The sequence below is a fragment of the Microtus pennsylvanicus genome, chromosome 22 (genome assembly GCF_037038515.1).
Source record: "Microtus pennsylvanicus isolate mMicPen1 chromosome 22, mMicPen1.hap1, whole genome shotgun sequence".
Lineage (NCBI taxonomy): Eukaryota > Metazoa > Chordata > Mammalia > Rodentia > Cricetidae > Microtus > Microtus pennsylvanicus.
Window position 1 is genome coordinate 35,001,089 of NC_134600.1, and position 20,403 is coordinate 35,021,491.

Below are 20,403 nucleotides of genomic sequence, written 5' to 3' on the forward strand. Positions count from 1 at the left end.
GCCTCTCAGGCCATCCTTTCTCCATGTCTTAGGAACAAGAACATCAACACGCGGCCATCGGTTTTGATCAAAAGAGAACGCATGCATTTTTACCATTGCTGTATGGCTGCCAGAGTCTGAATCTTGTAGCGTTGGTCTGGGCGCTATACGGCAAGGGAACGTTAATGAAAAGTATGCTGGTGGTTTGAGGGAAGTAGAACTCATCCATCAGGTGCCAGGTGATTCCTCCATTGACAGAGAACTGTAAGAGGATGGAGTGGGACCTCTCTGGAGTACCTAGGGAGGAGACAGCACAGGCATACAGCACACCGTGACGAGGACATGGTCCGCTCCGAGCTGATGTTCGGGGCGTCAGCCCTTGAGCCTGCTTAGATTCACACAGAGACTTTCAGCTCCAAACACTTCAGTGGCAACTGAGAGTGGTTGTCGGTAGAGCCCGTGTATGAGTACACTTTAAAAAGTACACCAAACGTAGACAGTCTTTCTCTTATATGTGCGTGACACACACGCACACTTGTAACTGCACACATTCTCCCTCCTTCCCTCCTTTTCTCCCTCTTTCCTTCTCCCTCCCTCCCTCCCTTCCCCCCTCCCTCCCTCCCCCCTCCCTCCTATATCTTTCCTCTCTCCTATATCTAGGCAACACCAAGTAAAAACTTATTCATTCTGCTGACGTCACAGCTTTGCAAATGTTGAAACGTTTAAATCAAAGCAATATAAATAAAAATCACGTGAAAACGCCATATATCTATAGTGACTATTTTTAAAGAAAATGATTAATTACATATGAAAAGTCAGAAAGACCAAGGAGTGCTTTGGGAGCATTCACATCTGTAAAAATAAACCCAAAATGCTCAAAGATTAATAATTTTTAATTTAAAATTCTGGTAGCTAGAAAGCAGCGGCGGGGCCATGCAAGGACGTGACAGTAAGTTTACCAACCAGCACGGTGACCACGCCTGTATTAAACGGCTTAGAACAGCAGTGATTGCGTCACCGTGGCAAGAAGAACTTGAATCAAGATCACTTGAGAACAGTGAAGCTCAAGGGCTATCTCTTTATGGGGGAGAGATTGTGCACAGGGCAACTTTCATGAAGGAAAAGGATGCATACCACGGGAGCAGCTTACCTTTGGCTATAAACCTGAGTGAAAACTGGACATACATTGTGTTGGTGCAGTCTAGGTCCCTGGAGATAAGCATTCTTAGTCCCTCCTGAAAACAAGAGAGAAAGGAACCTCTGTCACTTGTGTAATTACTTCTGTTTTATATACTTACCCTGCATTAATTAGTTAGGTAATAGTGACATGGTTAGAAGCCACGGCAGCCACAGACGATGAGCGGCAATGTTTTGTCTAGCTGAAAAGGACAAAAGGAAGATATCGCCTTCTCTTAATGCCCTCATTTTATGTGATTAAGCAACACATTTTTATTATCCCACCTCTGATGCATACTTTTTGGGACTATTATTAAAGGTGGTGCAGAAACAATAGCACTGTCCACTGCCGGCGTTTCCAAAACCGCCTCATTTGATGGCAGCGTATTGTGAGAGAAGCGAAGAGGAAAAGACGAATCCGCGCGAGCGCTCCCGCTGGAGGCCAAGAACTAATAGCTAACTTTTCCAGGGCTCCAAGGAGTCTGGGGAACTCACTACTGCTTTGCCTGCTCTGCCAGCCCCAGGAGGTTCTCACACAGGCTGACACAACGCCCCAGTTGCTCGAGTTAAATAAGGCAGAAGGAAGCCAGGTCCCCATGCCTAGACAGCAACCACTCAGGCAGAGAGGCCACACATCGAGGAAAACGACCGCATTAGCCTTAGTCATTTTTTCTGCTAATTAACTATTTCTGGTTGCCCGAGATCGACATCTCAGAAGGCTGCTGTGTTCTTGTATGTAGAGGGCAGAAGTCCCGAGGTCCGAACAGGCTTTAGTTTCTCAGCTGAGCCTGCTGAGTTAAGTGACTTTTCAGCAGTCTGTGGCTGAGACAGCACCAAATGACTTCCTCATCATCAACTAAAGGGCAAATGCTGTATTCGTTAGGAGAGTAAGTTTTCCCCTCTTCTTCATGTTTATCAAGGATGACTGTCACGACCGTCACTAACAGCTGAAATAACAAACATACATGGAGTGCCTATAACATGCTGGGTTTTAACAGACACTTTACTAAGTATTCCTAAGAGGAAGATTATTCTCATGTTGCAAATGAGAGAGAGAGAGAGAGAGAGAGAGAGAGAGAGAGAGAGAGAGAGAGAGAGAGAGAACGCTATTAGAAATTTCTAGGTGAGTAGGTGAGGGTTACAAGGAAACGGGTTGTAGACAAAGGTGGCATCCACGGGTGGCGGACAAAGGTTGCATCATGGGTTACAGACAAAAGTTGCATCCATGGGTTGTGAACAAAGGTTGCATCACGGGTTGCGGACAAAGGTGGCATCCTCAGACAGCACAGAGATTCAGCTAGTAATGCCATTTGCTTACATTGAGACACAGGACTGTTACTCTTCCGTCTTGGCTATGGAATATAAATATGAAATTGTTCCCAAGGGAAGGCCTAGCCACTGTGCAAGAACCCATGTTACACTGCTTTGTCTAGGAGACTGTGGGCATGACTTGTAGCTGGAAAGGCTCTCCACATGCTGGCAATATGCTAGGTCAGCACTTGATACTGATCCCTCCCTCCCTCCTTCCCTCCCTCCCTCCCTCCCTCCCTCCCTCCTTTCTTTCTTTCTTTCTTTCTTTCTTTCTTTCTTCTCTTTTTTCTGAGATAGTGTTTCCCTGTATAGCCATGGCTGTCTTAGAACTAGCTCTGTAGACCAGGCTGGCCTCGAACTCACAGAGATCCGCCTGCCTCTGCCTCCTGAGTGCTGGGACTAAAGGCGTGCGCCACCACCGCCTAGCTTGTAGATTCTGTTTGTATAGACATGTTTCCTTTTGGTTCTTTCAGAGGGTTGTATCTATCTGTACCAAATAGGAAAAATCTCTTGTATCCAACAAGCTGTTTCAGTAGTGGAGAGCACTTCCGAATCTCTAACAACTAAGAAAGACGATCATTTCCTCTTTCGTGGAAGAATGCCTTTGGAGGCCAGACTGCAACCTGCTGGATGGCACACACTGAGCTACCTGCATCTTTCCGAGCTGACGGATGACAGGATGACACATGACGCTTGGCCGCTCTTGCACTTGGGTAGCTAAAGACAAAGGAGCCCACGCCTTCCCTGCTAGTAAGTCTTAAAGACTAGGTTAACGCTGCTGCTTGGAACTTCATCAGACAAAGGCCTCTGAAAGTTTCTGCTCTTCAGTTTAGTCAGCTGCTTGGGATGGGGCAGCTGGAAGTCATGGGCTCTCCTTAGGAGAGACTGACCTCTCACACCAGGGTTTCCATCATGAATGTGCTGTCCTGATGTCTCTGGTCCATCAGCACTCTGGGGACGCACACATCTCTCAGTGCAGTGAGTTGTTCTCTCTGTTCATGCAAAACTTGAGAGGAATCTGGACTGGAGCAATTATGCTAACTGGCATCTACGAGCTATAATTGAAAAGTTCCAGGGTGTCTAATTTTCACAGTGCTCGGCACGACTCGTGAAGGCTGTGTAGAAACCCATGCAGACTTCTGTCAAGGACTTCATTCGCACACCTAGATTAGTCCATTTCTCCTTGCTGAGAGGGACGGATGTGGCATTCACACACGGAAAGGTGCCACCTGAGCAGAGTCTCTCTCTGCTAGACATTTCTCTAACTAGACATCTAGGGTGGAATACAAAGGAACATTCACGAGGTCCGTGCGTGCTAGTTAACACGACTTAACGGCCTGGTCTCCTCTAGTCTCCTGTAAGGAAGGGTCGGACTACTGGCAGGAAGAAGTTTTTTTAAAAAAAAGAACAAAGGGAAAGATTTCATAAAATCATCAACAAATACTATAAGATAAAAATTGAGTAATAGGAAATGCTACCTTTTAGTAACCAAATTCTAACAATTATGCACATATATATCCTTGTGGATTCCAGCAGAAAATAAGAAGACTCTGACCTCCAAAGCAGAAAGAAGATAAGATGCTGTGTCCAAAGGACCACGAAAATGAATGCAGCAGACACAGCAAGACCTCACCTCAGAGACAAGACGGAAGCGGGGAGGCAAGGGAGGGGGAAGAATTAGAGGGAAGGTGAAAGCGTTAACAGAACGGAATGGGGGTGTGCCCTAGAAGACAGCAGCCGTGTATGAAATAACATGCTGATGAGACCAGGGATGCGCGCGTGTGGAGCAGCGAGGCTCAGGGATGACAGAGGAGCAGGCAGAACCTCACTCACCCCTTTAAAGATCAGAGATGTTCCGGATTTGATGGTCTCACCATTCAGATTCCCCCTCTCTGCACCATACACTTCAGGCCAAAGGTCAGGATGCAAGTTCCCATTGAAGTCATCTTTCAGGATGGAGGGGAGGGGAACCAAAGGAACACAGTAGGGTCCACCAAAGCCCCGGTCACAGCTACCGAGAAGACGAGAGGAGAAAAAGCAGCATTTATTATGATTTCCACAAACCAGTTTCACTGTGGCGTTGCCACGAAGGGAACCGGGCTTTATTACTTACATGCAGCGTCCAGCATCACAAATCCCCTTTCCTGAACACATCCAAGGACACCCTGAGGCCAGAACAACATTATCGATAGCCCAGGAATCTGCTCCTGTGGTGTAGTTGGCCTGGATCCATCTGAACCGTGTTCTGGGAGAACTACAAAACAAACAAACAGAACAAAACAAAAAAATCAAATCAAACAAAACACTGTTGGCTTGATAGGCAATTTTGAAAGCATGGAGCATGAATAGCTATTTTATTTCCCTTTTCCTTCTTCCACAGTCCAGTTTTCTGTCCTTTTGAGACACTTCTACTTTCGTACCAAGTACTAAGTGGTCTGTCCTCTTGATTGTAAAGAGGAGAGCAGAATGCATGCTGTCCAAATATTGTAGGACTTCTCCTCCAGGAAAGTCAATGTATGTAATACCGCAAAGTTATCCAGAGATCTTGATGTATGTTTTTGAAATTCAAAGTAATTTTAGTGTTTGCCTCTAGTCTTAGGGAAAGATTGAAGGCTCAACAAAAAAAGACATTGGGAACTAACATCATTTTGGCAATGAGGATTCCATTCCACTGACCCTGATGGTTTCTCAGAGTATATGAGGTCCTATACTATGTTTTCTATGTTTGTTCTCAACATGATGCTTCTAAAGTCAAGAACTGGAGAGAGCTCCCTCTTTTCTATCGTGTTGATAGTCTGCTAATGGGAATATATTAAGCACGATGAATAATCTTCATTGTCAATTTCATTGGATTTAAAATCTCCCTGAGACCATAGCTCTGGGTGAGTTCATGAGGGAACACCCAGGATGACTTAACTGAAGAAGGTGGGATTACCAATATATTCAAGTTAGGTGACAGAAACCTAACACGCAGCCAAAGGACAAGCCTCACTTGGTGGCGAGTGGAAGGTAGACCGTGACCCGTCTCCAGCTCTGGAATCTTTCCGAGGTGTAAATCGAGCTTTCCGTGTAGTGCAGACACCCGATGGTTGGAGGGACACACTCCTCGGTGACGAGATGCCAGTCCTTGCCGTTGTTCAGGGAATACTGCAGCTGCACACTGTGGGCGCTGCTGAAGGGCTGGCTGCAGCCCATGCTCATCTCGAACTGCAGGAAGCTGGATGCCGACACGTGGAAGTCCCAGGTCTCAGCATAGCGGGGTTTTCCTACCGAAGACGACAGCAAGGGGTTAACCGCCCGGGTCACGGAATGATGGGCTCTCCTGCGATGCTTACGCTTGCTACCAACACTTCGCACAGCAAACCCAAATGACGGCTTGTGTTCAGTGCCTCAGGTTTGCGTTGGCTTTTCTTCTCACATTTACCGTTTTTATACAGATGCCATAGAATCAGAAACACGGCAGGCTGTAAATTCAGAGGCCTTTACTACCTTAAGAGGACTAACAGAGTCATAACTCTCAATTTTGCAAATTGCAAACTATAAGAATGCCCTCTGATAGATACGATTCTGCCTTAAGTTATTTTCCTTCTTAGCGTGTTCCATGAAAGAAAGTTCCGACAAGCCCAGGTCACCGGGCGATTCTAGAGGACAATGTGTACCCTGCCTTCCACAGCAAAGGAAGTTAAGGCGCATAATCTTATAACAGAAAATTCCTTTTGAGTTTTAGCTAATTTAGCCCTGTAGTTAATCAAATACCCTTCTATTAGGTGGCGCAATATATACCTATGTTTTCAGTGAATATCAGGGCAGTGTCCATAGAGACACAGTCAATATCCACTTGGCCTCCTTGGATTCGATACCAATTGGCTTGCAAGTCTATGGAGCCGTCAAATTTATCTTGAAATCCAGTTTGAGAGCTGTCATTCACTCCGATAAGGACATCATCCAAAGCCCACTGGGCTGAATGCTTCCCTGCAATCAGATCAACAGCAGCAGGTGGAGAAGGTTCATTACACAACAATATGAATATCTTCGTGACCACGCTTTCAAATCAAATTGTCTGGAAACCGACGGTAAATTAACACACACACGCACACACATACATTACAAGTTGGATATGGATGCCACGTGATTAAGAAAGAAGTCACCGGGAAGTTGGAGAGGGCAGAGACTCACCATGCTGTGGCTGCCACCACCGGAAAGCGGTGGCAGGGGTCTTTGCCTCCCGCGGCAGGTCGATGGAGATGATCTGCGGGTCCAGAAATGACATGAAGTCCAACTCCCGGAGCAGATGCCACAGTATCCCGTTGTCATTTGAATACTGAACAACCAGCCCTGAGGTAGAAGACAGAAACTCAGGGGCTATGACAGCTTTCTGGGAGGCCAGAAACAACAAAACTGCAGCAAGTCCAAATTATGTCTCAGAGACGGCACACTCATCCATCTAACTTCCAAGGCATGAATTAGTAGACTCAAAGGCCCATCAATTTCCTGACAGTTTCTAATGCGCTGGGCTCCCAGTAAATGAAGACAAGACATAACATAAGTCCCTTTCAAGACACTCAGCTTTGTATGAGTGATGAGCGGGCTGGTGAGGGAGACATAAAATCCTGCTCCAGATCATGCACTTGAAATTCAGATTCTATCCTGAGCACTACGAAGTCTCAGGTCATTATATACTCAGAAGAAATATCTTAGCTTCTCTGGTACAAGACAGCTGCGCTCCTTGCTGCCAAAGCCCAGGGCAGTCTGCGGGCTCGGCAGGGGAGTCTGTTAGGTGGAGCGGCACTTCGCATTGTGACAGGCCTTGATTGGTGGAACCCAAATGAGGCCGGATTATCCAAGAGTAAAGCAACGAGACAACACGCTGGGTTCTCCTTCCTGTCTGTGCCGCTCCTCCTGTGTTTATCTGTCCACCGCCACCGTCACAAGGTGACGAGATCTGGGGATCTACACGCTAGAGGGTTGGGCACCTCGTGAGCCATCCCCGCTAGAGGGTCAGACACTTCGTGAGCCATCCCCGCTAGAGGGTCGGGGACCTCGAGAGCCATCCCCGCTAGAGGGTCAGGTACCATGTGAGCCATCCCCGCTAGAGGGTCGGGCACCTCGTGAGCCATCCCCGCTAGAGGGTCAGACACCTCGTGAGCCATCCCTGCTAGAGGGTCGGGTACCTCGTGAGCCATCCCTGCTAGAGGGTCGGGTACCTAGTGAGCCATCCCTGCTAGAGGGTCGGGGACCTCGTGAGCCATCCCCAATAGAGGGTCGGGTACCTCGTGAGCCATCCCCAATAGAGGGTCGGGTACCTCGTGAGCCATCCCCGCTAGAGGGTCGGGCACCTCGTGAGCCATCCCCGCTAGAGGGTCAGACACCTCGTGAGCCATCCCCGCTAGAGGGTCGGGCACCTCGTGAGCCATCCCTGCTAGAGGGTCAGACACCTCGTGAGCCATCCCCGCTAGAGGGTCGGGTACCTCGTGAGCCATCCCCGCTAGAGGGTCAGACACCTCGTGAGCCATCCCCGCTAGAGGGTCGGGTACCTCGTGAGCCATCCCCGCTAGAGGGTCGGGCACCTCGTGAGCCATCCCCGCTAGATGGTCAGGTACTTCATGAGCCATCCCCGCTAGAGGGTCGGGTACCTCGTGAGCCATCCCCGCTAGAGGGTCAGGTACCTCGTGAGCCATCCCTGCCAGAGGGTCAGGTACCTCGTGAGCCATCCCCGCTAGAGGGTCGGGTACCTCATGAGCCATCCCCGCTAGAGGGTCAGACACCTCGTGAGCCATCCCTGCTAGAGGGTCGGGTACCTCGTGAGCCATGCCTGCTAGAGGGTCAGACATTCCCGCTACTTCTGCCAGAAACATTGTCCTTTAGAAGTGGACACAGGGGAAGGATAATGATCAGCAAAGGAGAAAACTGCTATGGATAATAAGATTGAGGGCCACAGGGCTGGAGAGATGGCTCAGAGGTTAAGAGCATTGCCTGCTCTTCCAAAGGTCCTGAGTTCAATTCCCAGCAACCACATGGTGGCTTACAACCATCTGTAATGAGGTCTGGTGCCCTCTTCTGGCCTTCAGGCATTACACACAGAAAGAATATTCTATACATAATAAATAAATATTAAAAAAAAAAAAGATTGAGGGCCACATGTACATACACACACACACACACAATACACATGGATACAAATCGGTACTAGTCATAGGAATGCATATCTGTGGGAGGAAGCAGAGGGTATGCAGCTAATGGCTTACTCCACAGTTATTCATGAAATTGGTATCAAGGCTACAGCACTCAGGAGAGCAAGCTCTGCACCCCACCTGGGCACCACAACCGTGCCGACCCTGCTGGTGGGGCGCCGGTGAGCGTGCCCTGAGGTCGTGGGAATGGGGGAGCTGGCTACATACCTCTCATCTGCCATGCGGTGGTGAGGGAAAGATGTCTTCCCCCTTCACCGTGGATGAGAGAGCTGGCCTTGCCCCTTGCACTTGGGAGAGTGGTCCCTGCACTTCCCCCTCGCAACACAATAGAGCTGACCCTGGTGGTGTGGGCCAGCTGGCCTGGTGGTAGAGGACGCAAGAGAAGGAGAAATGGCCCCACTCCTTCCTGCTCACTGCAGAGGGTGAACTACTAGTGCTGGAGAGCTTACTCTGATGGTGAGGATGAGGGAGAGCTGGCTAGGAGGCAAAGTATTAGAAATGAAACACCATGGGAATAGAAATCCTCTGGATCCGTTCTAGTTTCTTCAAGCCATAGTCCAAGACCAGTGACCTGAACTTGGGCTTTCTATCCATGATAGCTTTAAAAGTATATTCATAAATCTCTTGATGCTTCTCTCTTTAAAAATAAGAACTTAACTCTCTTCTCTCTGAGTGCAGAAAGATTTAATAACTTGCTTCTAACAGAATGAGGTAGGAGTCAAGGTGAATTTTGAAATCAGGCCATTAAAGGCATTGCAATGAAGCCTGGGGGGATGCTCAGAAGTACAGTGCTTGCTAAATAACAGTGAGCCCTTCTTAGCACTACAGAAGAGGAAGGCTTTGGGGGTTCCTCCCTGCTCTCTTAGATCTGTTCCTCTCAGAAGCTAATGCACATGTAGTAAGATATTATAACAGCCTGTGGACATGTGTGGGTAGAGAAAGCTGCTATGGACAAAACCTTTGACTTGTTCATGAGTCAGGTCATACAGCCCTCAGCTGAGTCTTCTAACATCTGTGCCCTGTCCGTCTACTGCCTTGACTACAGCCTCAAGAGATCCTGACCCAGAGCCCCTGAGCTCAACAGTGTCTATGCCTGCCTTCCTGTCTTGCAGGAACCATAAGATAGCACGTTGGCTGCTTTCAGCCACTTGGTCTTTATGTGGCATATCACTCCATTGCCCCTAAGTCAGAATTTGCATGTCAGCAAATGTAAATTATGAAAGATCTGAGGCGTTTATCAAAATCCTATTGGCTTGGCTCAGGAAGTGTGCCCTTCATTTGGGGCCTGCTTGCAGCCTTTCTCCTCATTAGCTTTTTCAGGAGAGTCGTGTCTACTTAGACACAGCATTGAGGTCTGCGGAGATGAAACCCTGGTTCCAATGCATGATGAGATAGGGTGATGGGGGATTCCCCTCTGTGTTCTGTGAATATGTTTTATTACCATTGGTTAAAAAAGAACTGCTTTAGGCCTATAGCAGTGCAGAATAGGGCAAGGCAGGGATTCCAAGCAGAGAGAGGAGGAGAGAGTAGGCGGAGTCAGAGAGAAGCCATGTAGCTGTTGCTGGAGACAGAGGGCTGACACTGGATGGAATCTTACTGGTAGGTCATGACCACATGGTGATACACAGATTAATAGAAATGAGTTAATTTAAGATAGAAGAGCTAGCCAATAAGAAGCATGAGCTAACAGTCCAAACAGTGTTGTAATAATACAGTTTCTATGTGATTATTTCGGGTATGGGCAAGCCGGGAAATGAATGAGCAGCCTCCGTCTATCGTAGAGCGTCCCAGACAAGTAGAGATCGAAGGAACGTCAGGCGGAAAAGGGCAATATCTGGTTTATACCTGTTGCTGAGCCTCATTAGGGTGCCATCTAACACACTGTAAGTTGGAATAAGCCAAGTCATTTCAGCTCATCCACTGAATGCTTAAATCGTGTAAGACATTTCTCTGTTTAAACCACAACTCCATCTGCATCCTGCCTAGTCATATTGCAGACAGCCTAATTTTGAGTTTAATTCCAAATATGTAAATTGGTCTCTCAGCTTGACTAGGTAAGGGATCTTCACTTTCATCACCGGCAGAGATTTGTTCGAGGATTTAGTCAGATTTACATATTAACAACTAACCTTCAAGAAGAGGATGAGAAAAGCCTATGGGATGTGAATTAGACAGATAACACCATGGTTCAAGACTAGCTGAGAACAAATCGCCTGTTCCTAAAGGGATCCTAAGGGAAACCAGCCCGGCAGTGCAAATTATATCCGTAACAAGAATAGAGCGGGCCTCATGTCATTGATAAGTGCTTGCTTCCCACAAAGTCTTTTTAAATCTTATATACAAATGTGGATTCTTCACAAGACTCGGGCATGGAAGCTTCTGTCGCACTGAATTTATCAACAGCCATTAGTTTGGTGGGCTGGTATCCAGCCTGCTCTATTAAAATTAGCAGCCCCCTGCATGCTTACCTTCCATCTCCATAGTTTAATTCTTCTGTCTTCCTCTTGCAATCTACACCTGTTTATTTTTTTCTTTATTGTCTACTGCCTGACTTCTTTCACTAACGCTGCCTGTTAGGTGGCTGTTGACACTCCCCTAGCTGTTTCCGTTCATTGTCTCCAGGGCACTTTCTCCTTCTTTGTGCCACACGGCTGGCAACACCCAGCTCCCACCCTGCGGACAGCCAGTATTTTCAGTGTTGGGATAAGGACATCGGATAATCCATGAAGAAGATGTAGCACAACAGAATAAACATCTTGTTTCTATTTTAAAGAGATTATTTGTTACTGTGGCATAACCTAGCTCATGACTGATACATCTCTGACACCATTGTCGTGATACTGTATCTGCCGTTCCCACAAGAGTATCTGACTTAAAACAGACTACATACACATCTGTAGAAGAGATGGAGGAGCCAACAGAGCCCATGGAAGTGTCTAGATATTTTCCTCAACAAAAGAATGATTTGAATAATTACTGGAGCAAAAGTATTAAGACAATCACAGGAAACCATTTAAACCTCCAGCCAGGGATGATATGGAGATGGTCAGTGTGGAGCAGAGCTCTCCACAGTCCGTTGACTAGCAGGTACTGTTTGGTCCAGTGCATTTTACACAGCCACAGTCTTACACAGTAACAGACTTAAGCTGTAATGCTGTAAAACCCAATGCTGTTTTAAGATTAAAGTCAGAGGCAGAGCCATCAGAGAAGCCTGTGGATTTTACGCTGACTAGCCACATGCAGGGTCCTGAAAGACTCCTAGCATATCCACAGCGTTGCTGGAGCTGTTCACAGCTCAAGGCTGTTGCTTGCGATTTGAGGCAGAAACAGTAGGGGCCTCATGAGAAAAGAGTCAAGAGAAGGGAGCATACATCCTGAAGTGGGAGGTTCAAATCCTTGCCTGTCTTATTATCTATATGACTGCGTGCAAGTTCCTGGTCCACACCGTGCCTCACCCTTCACACCTGCTAAACAGTTCTAAGACAGCATCTACGGTAGCAGGTACTCAGAAAAACCATTTAAGGCTACCAAGAACTACTGTACAAAGGTTCTGCCCCCTCCAGAATGTCCAAGTAGAATTTGATACACAGTCCAACAATTCTCTATGAAAACAAGTTTAGTTCTCACAATGAACGCAAAAACCTCTCCTATTGTTTTCTTCTCTGCGCAGCATTATAAAGAAGTAGAATTCACCAAAACAAATGTTATTTGATTCTGCCTACACCTAGGGCAGACATGATTTCAAGCTTAAAGAACTCTAGGAGAAGCTGTGGGGTCCCTGGTCTACACAGCAACTCTTTCTATGAAGCAGAACAGAGCGCAGGAATTGTCTTCCAGTTTGTAAAATCCACATCCAACTTTGGGAGGAAAAAAAAAGGCTAATTAATCAAAGTTATATAATTTCTACAGAAGCATAGTTGCTTGGGCTTGGCGATGTGGTTCAACAGTTAAGAACTGACTGGCTGCTCTTCCAGAGGACCTGGGGTCAATTACCAGCACCCCCATGGTAGGTCCCAACTGTCTGTAACTTCAGTTCCAGGGAATCTGGCTTCCACAAGCGTCAGACATACACACGGTACGCAGATATACATGCACTGACACCGCTACACATAAGATGCCAAAACTCAGCTACAAAAATTTCAGAACCGTTTCAGCTTACCCTCATTCCTAGCCCGCGGCTTGATGCACGTGATCCCTGATGTTTTACTTCCGATTTGTACATAAAACTGAACAAGTCTGGAAGAAAACCAAACAAACACATAGACTTTAGCTTGCTTACAAACAAAAGGGGGACAAAAAAAACTCCTAACACTCTCAATTACCGCTTCTAAAGTCAGAGGGACAGAGACGACGGGCAGAAAGAGATACATGATCGTGCATTAACTTGGCAAACATTTAAAAAGTTAATTGATAGGGACAATGACTTCATTCTGTACAGTGATCTAAAGAAAACAATGGAACTCCATTTCATTGCAACAATTTCATGACAAATTAAAAAAAAATCTTTAGATACTGCAATCTTGGGAACTCAAGATGAGGGAACGAATATTTCCCACCAACACGTTAAAGATTCTAGAATGGCAGACCATCACTTGTTCAATACTGATTGAGAGCAAGCGGGCTAAAGCTCCCACACCTGACACTCAGCGTGATGTAATTTGTGCCTGTGCCCATGGCAACCGGTGAATCCTGCTGGGCAGGCAGACCCTTGAGGATGGGATGTGGAAGGAACATGAAACAGACAAACAGCAGAAAAACCATGAAGGGCGACATTGGATGTTTAGTAAAGACCACGTCTGTTTTTCTCACTTTCTTCCTCCTAACTCCCAGGTCGTCTGACTGACGTAAAAGGCACAGTTTCATGTTAGGAGTGCCTACTATTTTCGCTTGACCTTAGAGCCAAACAGTTCTTGGTTTGACCAGTAGGTGGCAGGGCAGGCATTTAAATTTTGGGGGCGGGGCAGTTTTCACTAAGTGACCACAAATGGACCACCTCGTACACAGAGGAATCAGTTTCAGACATCAAATTCGAAGTTGAAAGTATATCTACTTCGTCAATTTACATTAAGAACATGTAAGAGCTTACAGGATAACACAGAACTTCCTTCTGCAAACTAAGGTGAATATGTAGTAGACACAGAGGTCTTGATAAGTACGGGCTGATTAAGGAACTATGGTGTGATTTTTTGCATTTTCCACCTATTTTATTATACAGTTTGAGCTAAGCTTCATGTTTTGCATATGCAATCCATAGGTAGAAGTATTATACGAGATACACAGCAACAGTAGTCTACTCTGTTCAGGAGAAATGTTCCAATCAACAACTTGCCTGATATTCCGGGTGTCCAGTGGCACAGTCCTGGCTTCCCGTTTCCCAAGGCCATTGAAGTAGAGGGACCTGCCGTCGTTGAGCGTCCCACAACCGGTCCCAACCTGACCTCCTGTTATCTTGTACCACAGCGGGCTTAGTTTCCCTTCAAACCTATCGAACATCTCACTGTGGTTGGGGATGTTCGACACACAGGTCCCTTGTGCAGCTTCAGAGAAAACAAATGCAGAAGTTTTGTTAGAATCACTAAGTGTGACAAGATACGCTTGATACACGGACAAGGAGAGTTTACATCATGCAACCATCTGTCTAAAGGCAGCCATTATTACTAACATAAAAGCTGTTACTAGGTGTGTGCTGTGTGCCTGGAATCCCAGCAGTTGGGAGATGGAGGCAGAAGAATCAGAAGTTCAAGGCTCTCCTTGGCCACCTAGTGAGTTCAAAGTCAGTTTGGGCTACACAAGACTCCCCTCACAAAGATAACAAAAAGAAATCAATGAAATTTGCTATTTTTTGTCTTTTAATTTTAACTTTTTAAAAATATTTTTTTCAATTAAAAAAATCATATGTATACATGTTTCCTTGCATGTATACATGTCTGTACAAGCAAGTGCAGGAGCTTGTGGAAGATGGAGACATTAGATTGCCCAGGAGTTACGGGTACAGTGGTTGTGAGAAGTAAACTTGCGTCCCTGCAAGAGCACTGGGAGCTCTTACCCACTGAGTCATCTTTCTAGCCCTTGTTACTTATTTATTTCTAAAGGAAGACTGATACAGGGACTCTTGGGCATCCACGGGTGCTCCTATCTTGTGTGAGCAGAGATCCTGCCCACGATAAAGCCATTCCTTTACTGTCTTGCTATTAAGAGGCTCACGAGGACAGTCAGCACAGAATTAGAAAATGTCGTCCTTGAAACTGTGCTTGACACAGAAGGCTTGCAAGAGCGAGCCAGTCTGTCTTTGGTTTCTTGTCAGAGGAAGGCCTGACTATCAAGATGGGAAGGGGCATTTTGATTTTGCTGCCAGGAAAACTTTTAGAAGCAGATTTTAGAGCTTAAGAGGTTTCCTCCAATTTTATGTTTTAATTTCAGATCTCTCAAAACTTTTGCTATGGCAACACCCAAAGGTGGATGTTGTTAAAAAAAAAGTTCTCTTTTGACAGTCTTGGACTTAATATTTTATATTCTATTTTAAATTTAAATGTAGAGAAGTATATTTCATGAGAGAGAGAGAGAGAGAGAGAGAGAGAGAGAGAGAGATGGAGAGGAAGAGAAGGACACACACACACACAGAGAGAGAGAGAGAGAGAGAGAGAGAGAGAGAGAGAGAGAGAGAAAGAAAGAGAGAGAGAGAGAGGAGCTCTCAGGGAGACTCTGAAGGCATGTAGTGAAGAACTTGATTTGGGTTTTAAAGATTAAATGGATGAGTTCAGAGCCTATCTCTAGCAATGCCTGGCTATGGAACCCAAGAACAATAGTAAAAATAAATAAATGAATAAATCCACTCTCTGCATCAGTTTCCTCAAATGTAAACAGGGCCAGCAGTACTGTGGAACAGTTATTCTTAGACTCAAACGCGATAAAATGAAGGTGTTTACTATAATGTTCGGCTTGATGTCAGGCTCCAAGCAATGCTCACTATGACTGCTACTAGAGACAAACACATTCTTTCTAGGGAGCGGAACTTAGCAGGTTTTCTTTCTAGGTGGCTCGAAACTACAGGATACTCAGCAGCTCAAGTACTTGGGTGGCCAAGTTCTAGAATTCTTAGACACAGAAAGTAATAAACCCAGCATCTGTTGTCTGCGTCCGAGTGAGCTTTCACACGCAAACTGCCAGAGGCACATGTTGGCCTTACCCGTGTATCCCAGGTCACAGAAACACACGCCCGAGATGCAGTCTCCGTGGCCACTGCAGTAACTGGGACAAGGTTCTGATATGTACACTCCATCCAAGCCAAAGGGGGGCACGTTCTTCTGCGCGCTGCTCTCTTGGATCCATCGGAATTTGGTCTTACTGTTGGGAGAAACATGTCTCTTCTTACCGTCACATCTCACGGGACAGAGGAATACAGAAAGGCCCAGGCGGCTTCACCAGAGCCGCGTACCCTGAGAGGCATGCCTGTGCGCGGCACAGAGACCCTTCATAGGGTTTCTCTCAAATCTTCCTCAAACCTGCCTGATTTCCTCTTCAGCATGAATGGTTTAATGCCCAGGAGAGATGAGGCACAATGGTCTGACATTTTTCCTACAAAGGAGCCTTATACCAGATACATCATAGGTTTTTATACCAGATATATCTTAGGTTTTTCTTCACATATTTTCTCGCCCCATGCTCTTTCAGGAATAACAAGAGGTTGTCCTTTTTAGTTAATCTTCACCCTTCTATCACATTAATTTTATGGATAGTTTTAGAGAAACTATTTGAAAAAAATGTAAAGTTTGACAATTTCATGCGTGTACGTAATGGATTTTGACTATGCTTATCGGTCATAATGCATTCTTATTCCCCTGCTCCCTGACCCCAATGCTCTCTCTGGACCCTTCTTTTCAGCAAAATATTCGGCATGTTTTTTTTTTAACTTTCTTTTTGTTTTATTGAGAAAAAACAATTTCCGCCTCCTCCCAGCCTCCCACTTCTCCCCCCCCCCCAGCATGTTTTTGAGGCCATTCGATAGAATGTGTTTTGTTGGGACATGTAACGAGACTCTGGTTATTTGGTATTGACAAGGGAAAGCAAGAGCTTGTGCAGATAGCTCTACTGACACCTGTGATTCCCTCTTTCCTCCTCATCTCCCCTTTACATTTCTAAGATGCTTATTCTGCGATTCCCTAGTAACCAGATGGGGTGCCTCTCAGCACTGCTAAGAAAAAACCGACAACGAAAACAAAAGCCTTTATTGCCTTGGGTTGGAAGAAGCAAACGGAGCATGGCTTCACACCTGAGACCTGTTTGCCTTTCTCTACCTTGTACCTGACACCCGATGCGTGCTTCTGGGCTCAGTGATGTAACCCTGGGTTTGAACACAAGCAAGTTGGTGCCTTTGAAGGTGCTGGAATAAGGAGAGTTATGAATAATGAAGAGGCCCTGGGTGTGACCATGAGGTACCTGATGAACGGTGGACAAATATGTGGGGGTAAGTTAGAGATGCTGGACCACATGGCATTTGGGAAGGAAAGGCATGAAAGAAGAAAGCACAGTTGACACCCGTTGCTGCACCTGTCCCCAAAGTGCTTTCCTGAAGTTGGTAGCCCTAAAATGTAACGATTATTTGAGATGCAGACATTTTAGTTTAAGTAAATGTCTATTCGTGTTGTGGGTTCCTAACTACCTTCTGAATGTTAATTCTCATACCCACAGATAGTGTAGTCTTCGCCCTTCATTAAGGAAGCTTCTCTTTGCAACAGACGGAAACAATTACAGAAAGTCACAACTGATCAAAATGCCAAGTTGTGGAGCCCAGTCCCAACTGATACCTCTAAAACCCAACTCCTGCACCCAAGGCTCAGGGGTCATGGCTGATAGGAGTCAGGGGAACAGGGAGTTCACTATGAGATTGCGTCTCCTAGTAACGTGAGAATCTATATCCACAAAGTTCACCAACGTATCTTCCTAAACAGGAGCTGAAGAAGGACAACCTTAGACATGCTGGCTTGTAAGCGGAAAGGTTCAGAGCCCAGGAAGCCTCAGTTCTGCACAAAGCACTACAGACAACTACACTGCCAAGTGTAGGAAAAACCGTCTTCTCCAAAGAAGAGCATACCAACTGATTATCCTATAAACACTGACTGAGAGAGCCGCACCCATGTATTTAGAAATACACACGCACCTAGACACCCACACCCCTAACAGTGATGGATGAGAAAAGAGACCATCCATTTGAAAAAGAGTAAGGAGGAATCTGTGGGAAGATTTGGAGAAAGGAAAGACAAAAATGATGTAATCATAATACATTTTCAAAAATAAAAAATTAAAAATGTTTATTATTAACTGATGATGATGATGATGATGATAGAGAACTAGCCAGACCATCCCAAAGAAGAAGGAAATAAGGCAAAATTTAGACAAAAATGTCTATATTTCACATTAATATGAAGTAGGTACAGCCTTTGCAATAAGTTATTTGCAGATTTATTGTGTCTCAATAGGGATGGCTCTGAGGGCTGGGAGGGGCATATATACCAACATAGATTTACCACCTCCCATGTCTGTCTTCTGTAGGCAAGAACTGGGTAGGCTCGTGGGAGCACGGACTTTGAAAAATCCCCTTAGAATTATTTCTGAAAGAGTGAAACCCTTCACTCTTGTAAGCATGCTGCTTCCTGGCAAAACCAGCTCCACGTTCTGACACTTAGACTCTCAGCTTCTGAACACTGCACTCGGGGCTTCCTGAATTTAACATATTGCAGATTACAAACCAACAGCTCATTTGCTTGGGAGAAATAGAAACATATTTACTACTCTTTAGCAGAGGGCTCTTCACCACAAATGCCATCAGTCAGAAAGCTGGGTAGACTCCAAACTAACCAGAAGCTGGATTTTAATGAAGAAAATTTCTTTTTTTTCTCCAAAAATTGAAATCCAAAAAAATTTCAAATATTGAGAGACTCAAAATATTGGCCTTCTTAATGCTGTGAAGGCTGAGCTTTTCTGACTTCTCATAATGTGGTCTTGCCAACTGGGCTATTCTTTCCACTAGAGAAGAAACTGTAATTTACAGATTTAGCCACAGTTCTCAGAAATCCATGTTGGACTTGTGTTCTCTGACTCTGGACAATACTCTCTGCTTTTCTAGTGATGTTTTCATCACCGTGATGCTCCAGTCACTGCAGCAAGGGGTCCCCTTGATGCTTCTGTATTCTGAAGAGCTGTTTTATGTCCATGGCTTCAGAAACCATGAAGGGTGTGGTTGAGGTGAGAAACAAAGCAAAACAAAATGAAACAAACCAATCAAACAGGGCTGCGCTGATACTGACAGCTTCAGAAGAATGGGAAGCGAGAAGACACGGCTATCACAGAGTTTCCAATGGAGGCGAATGATTCCTCAGAGAGAAAGGCATACAGAGTTGAAACCAGGAGCCCAGAGCAATGGACAGGAGGACTGCTCTCAGGGACAACTGTCTTAGAGAAGGACATTCCTGTCCCAGACATTGCTTTTGGATAAAGGAAGCTGAATTAACAAGCTTCTCGGCGAAGCTCAGTCTTCCTATGGGCTCGGTAACTGATGTCCGTGAGCTTCCCATTTCTTCTTGTCCCCTCTCCTTTGTTTTTCTCTGCTAAACCACAAAGCAACACTGGCATTGAAAGACAAGGAAATTACATGTAACTGGACTTGGATCTGATGGTTGAGTGTTTGGTGGCTAGTTTTTGAAACAGTTGATACCTTAAGATGATGCTTCAGGGTTTATCAGACTCACACGGAACTTTACGTCTTTGATCAAACAAGCAACCCAGATATTTCCCCAGCAACAACTACAGCGCATGTTCTTGGGGTTACACCCTTAACTGGTGATGAAGGCTGACATTGCAGTTGGTTTGAGTAGCTAGGTCATGCTCAGGAAACCTGTGATGAACTTGGTGAAAAATATGACAGAAAGACAGAGCTTAGCAGCCTCAGGAACATGCTCCTTTCATTACCACCACACCGGAGTGCAGGACAGGTTACCCTCGGCCACAAACAACTCCAAACCCTGCCGATTATTCCAACACAAGCTTGTTTCTCACTTAGTCTAGGTATCCAGCACAGGTTGGCCAAGAATCTGCTTACTGCACCTGAGGCCTGAGGCTGGTGCTTGCTGTAGCTCACTGCATGGAACCCTGCGAAAGCACCTGAGTTCTAGTTCTAGAAAGCTAAGTGCTTCAGACATTCACATTTTATTATATCTTTTTTTTCAAATTAAGCCATCTGTCAAATCTTGAAGAATGTGGGCATAAGCCTACCTTATTCCAGGAAACAAAGGCTCTTGGAGTATTGCTAAACGACACTAGTGACTACCCCAGCTCTATATGTCACAATATCAAGAGAAGCAATATAAACAGCTCTGTGTATCATTTCGGTTCTGGAGTCAAAGGCCTTGACTGAGACACGCTTAATGTGGCACTCCAGAATTTAATTACGAAGTGTCTACACGAAGAGTGTTTCTTTATCCTTCCTAAAATGATAGAGTGGAGAACAACGATCTCGCTCTTCTACTTTCTGTATCTGAAACAAAGTGCTATAAAATGTATTCTATATTATCGTACCTGGAGGAACACATCTCCACAAAGATTTACACATGTCTGCTTTACTTATTTATTACCAATGGAGAGGAAACGATTCTGCGTCCCTTAGCTGCCAAGCGGCTGAGAGCTAAATTGGTCCCTCCTTTACGGAAACCGACTCATTTCAAATTTTCAGTCCATTTATGTTACCCTCCTT

The 20,403-nt window shown here is 45.6% G+C and overlaps 1 protein-coding gene across 3 annotated transcripts in view; it reads right to left on the bottom strand.

Annotated features, from left to right (window-relative positions):
- The window catches only part of Reln (reelin), a 426,015-nt gene that overhangs the window by 71,853 nt on the left and 333,759 nt on the right, over positions 1–20,403 (bottom strand). For all 3 annotated transcript variants that reach the window (XM_075956443.1, XM_075956444.1, XM_075956442.1), the window contains exons 29-38: positions 15,844–16,001; positions 13,987–14,194; positions 12,817–12,893; positions 6,643–6,801; positions 6,250–6,438; positions 5,459–5,732; positions 4,580–4,720; positions 4,300–4,477; positions 1,130–1,214; positions 94–276 (exon numbers count right to left, since the gene is read on the bottom strand). In XM_075956443.1, coding sequence (XP_075812558.1) covers positions 94–276; positions 1,130–1,214; positions 4,300–4,477; positions 4,580–4,720; positions 5,459–5,732; positions 6,250–6,438; positions 6,643–6,801; positions 12,817–12,893; positions 13,987–14,194; positions 15,844–16,001 — 1,652 coding nt within the window. The remainder of the gene's footprint in view (positions 1–93; positions 277–1,129; positions 1,215–4,299; positions 4,478–4,579; positions 4,721–5,458; positions 5,733–6,249; positions 6,439–6,642; positions 6,802–12,816; positions 12,894–13,986; positions 14,195–15,843; positions 16,002–20,403) is intronic.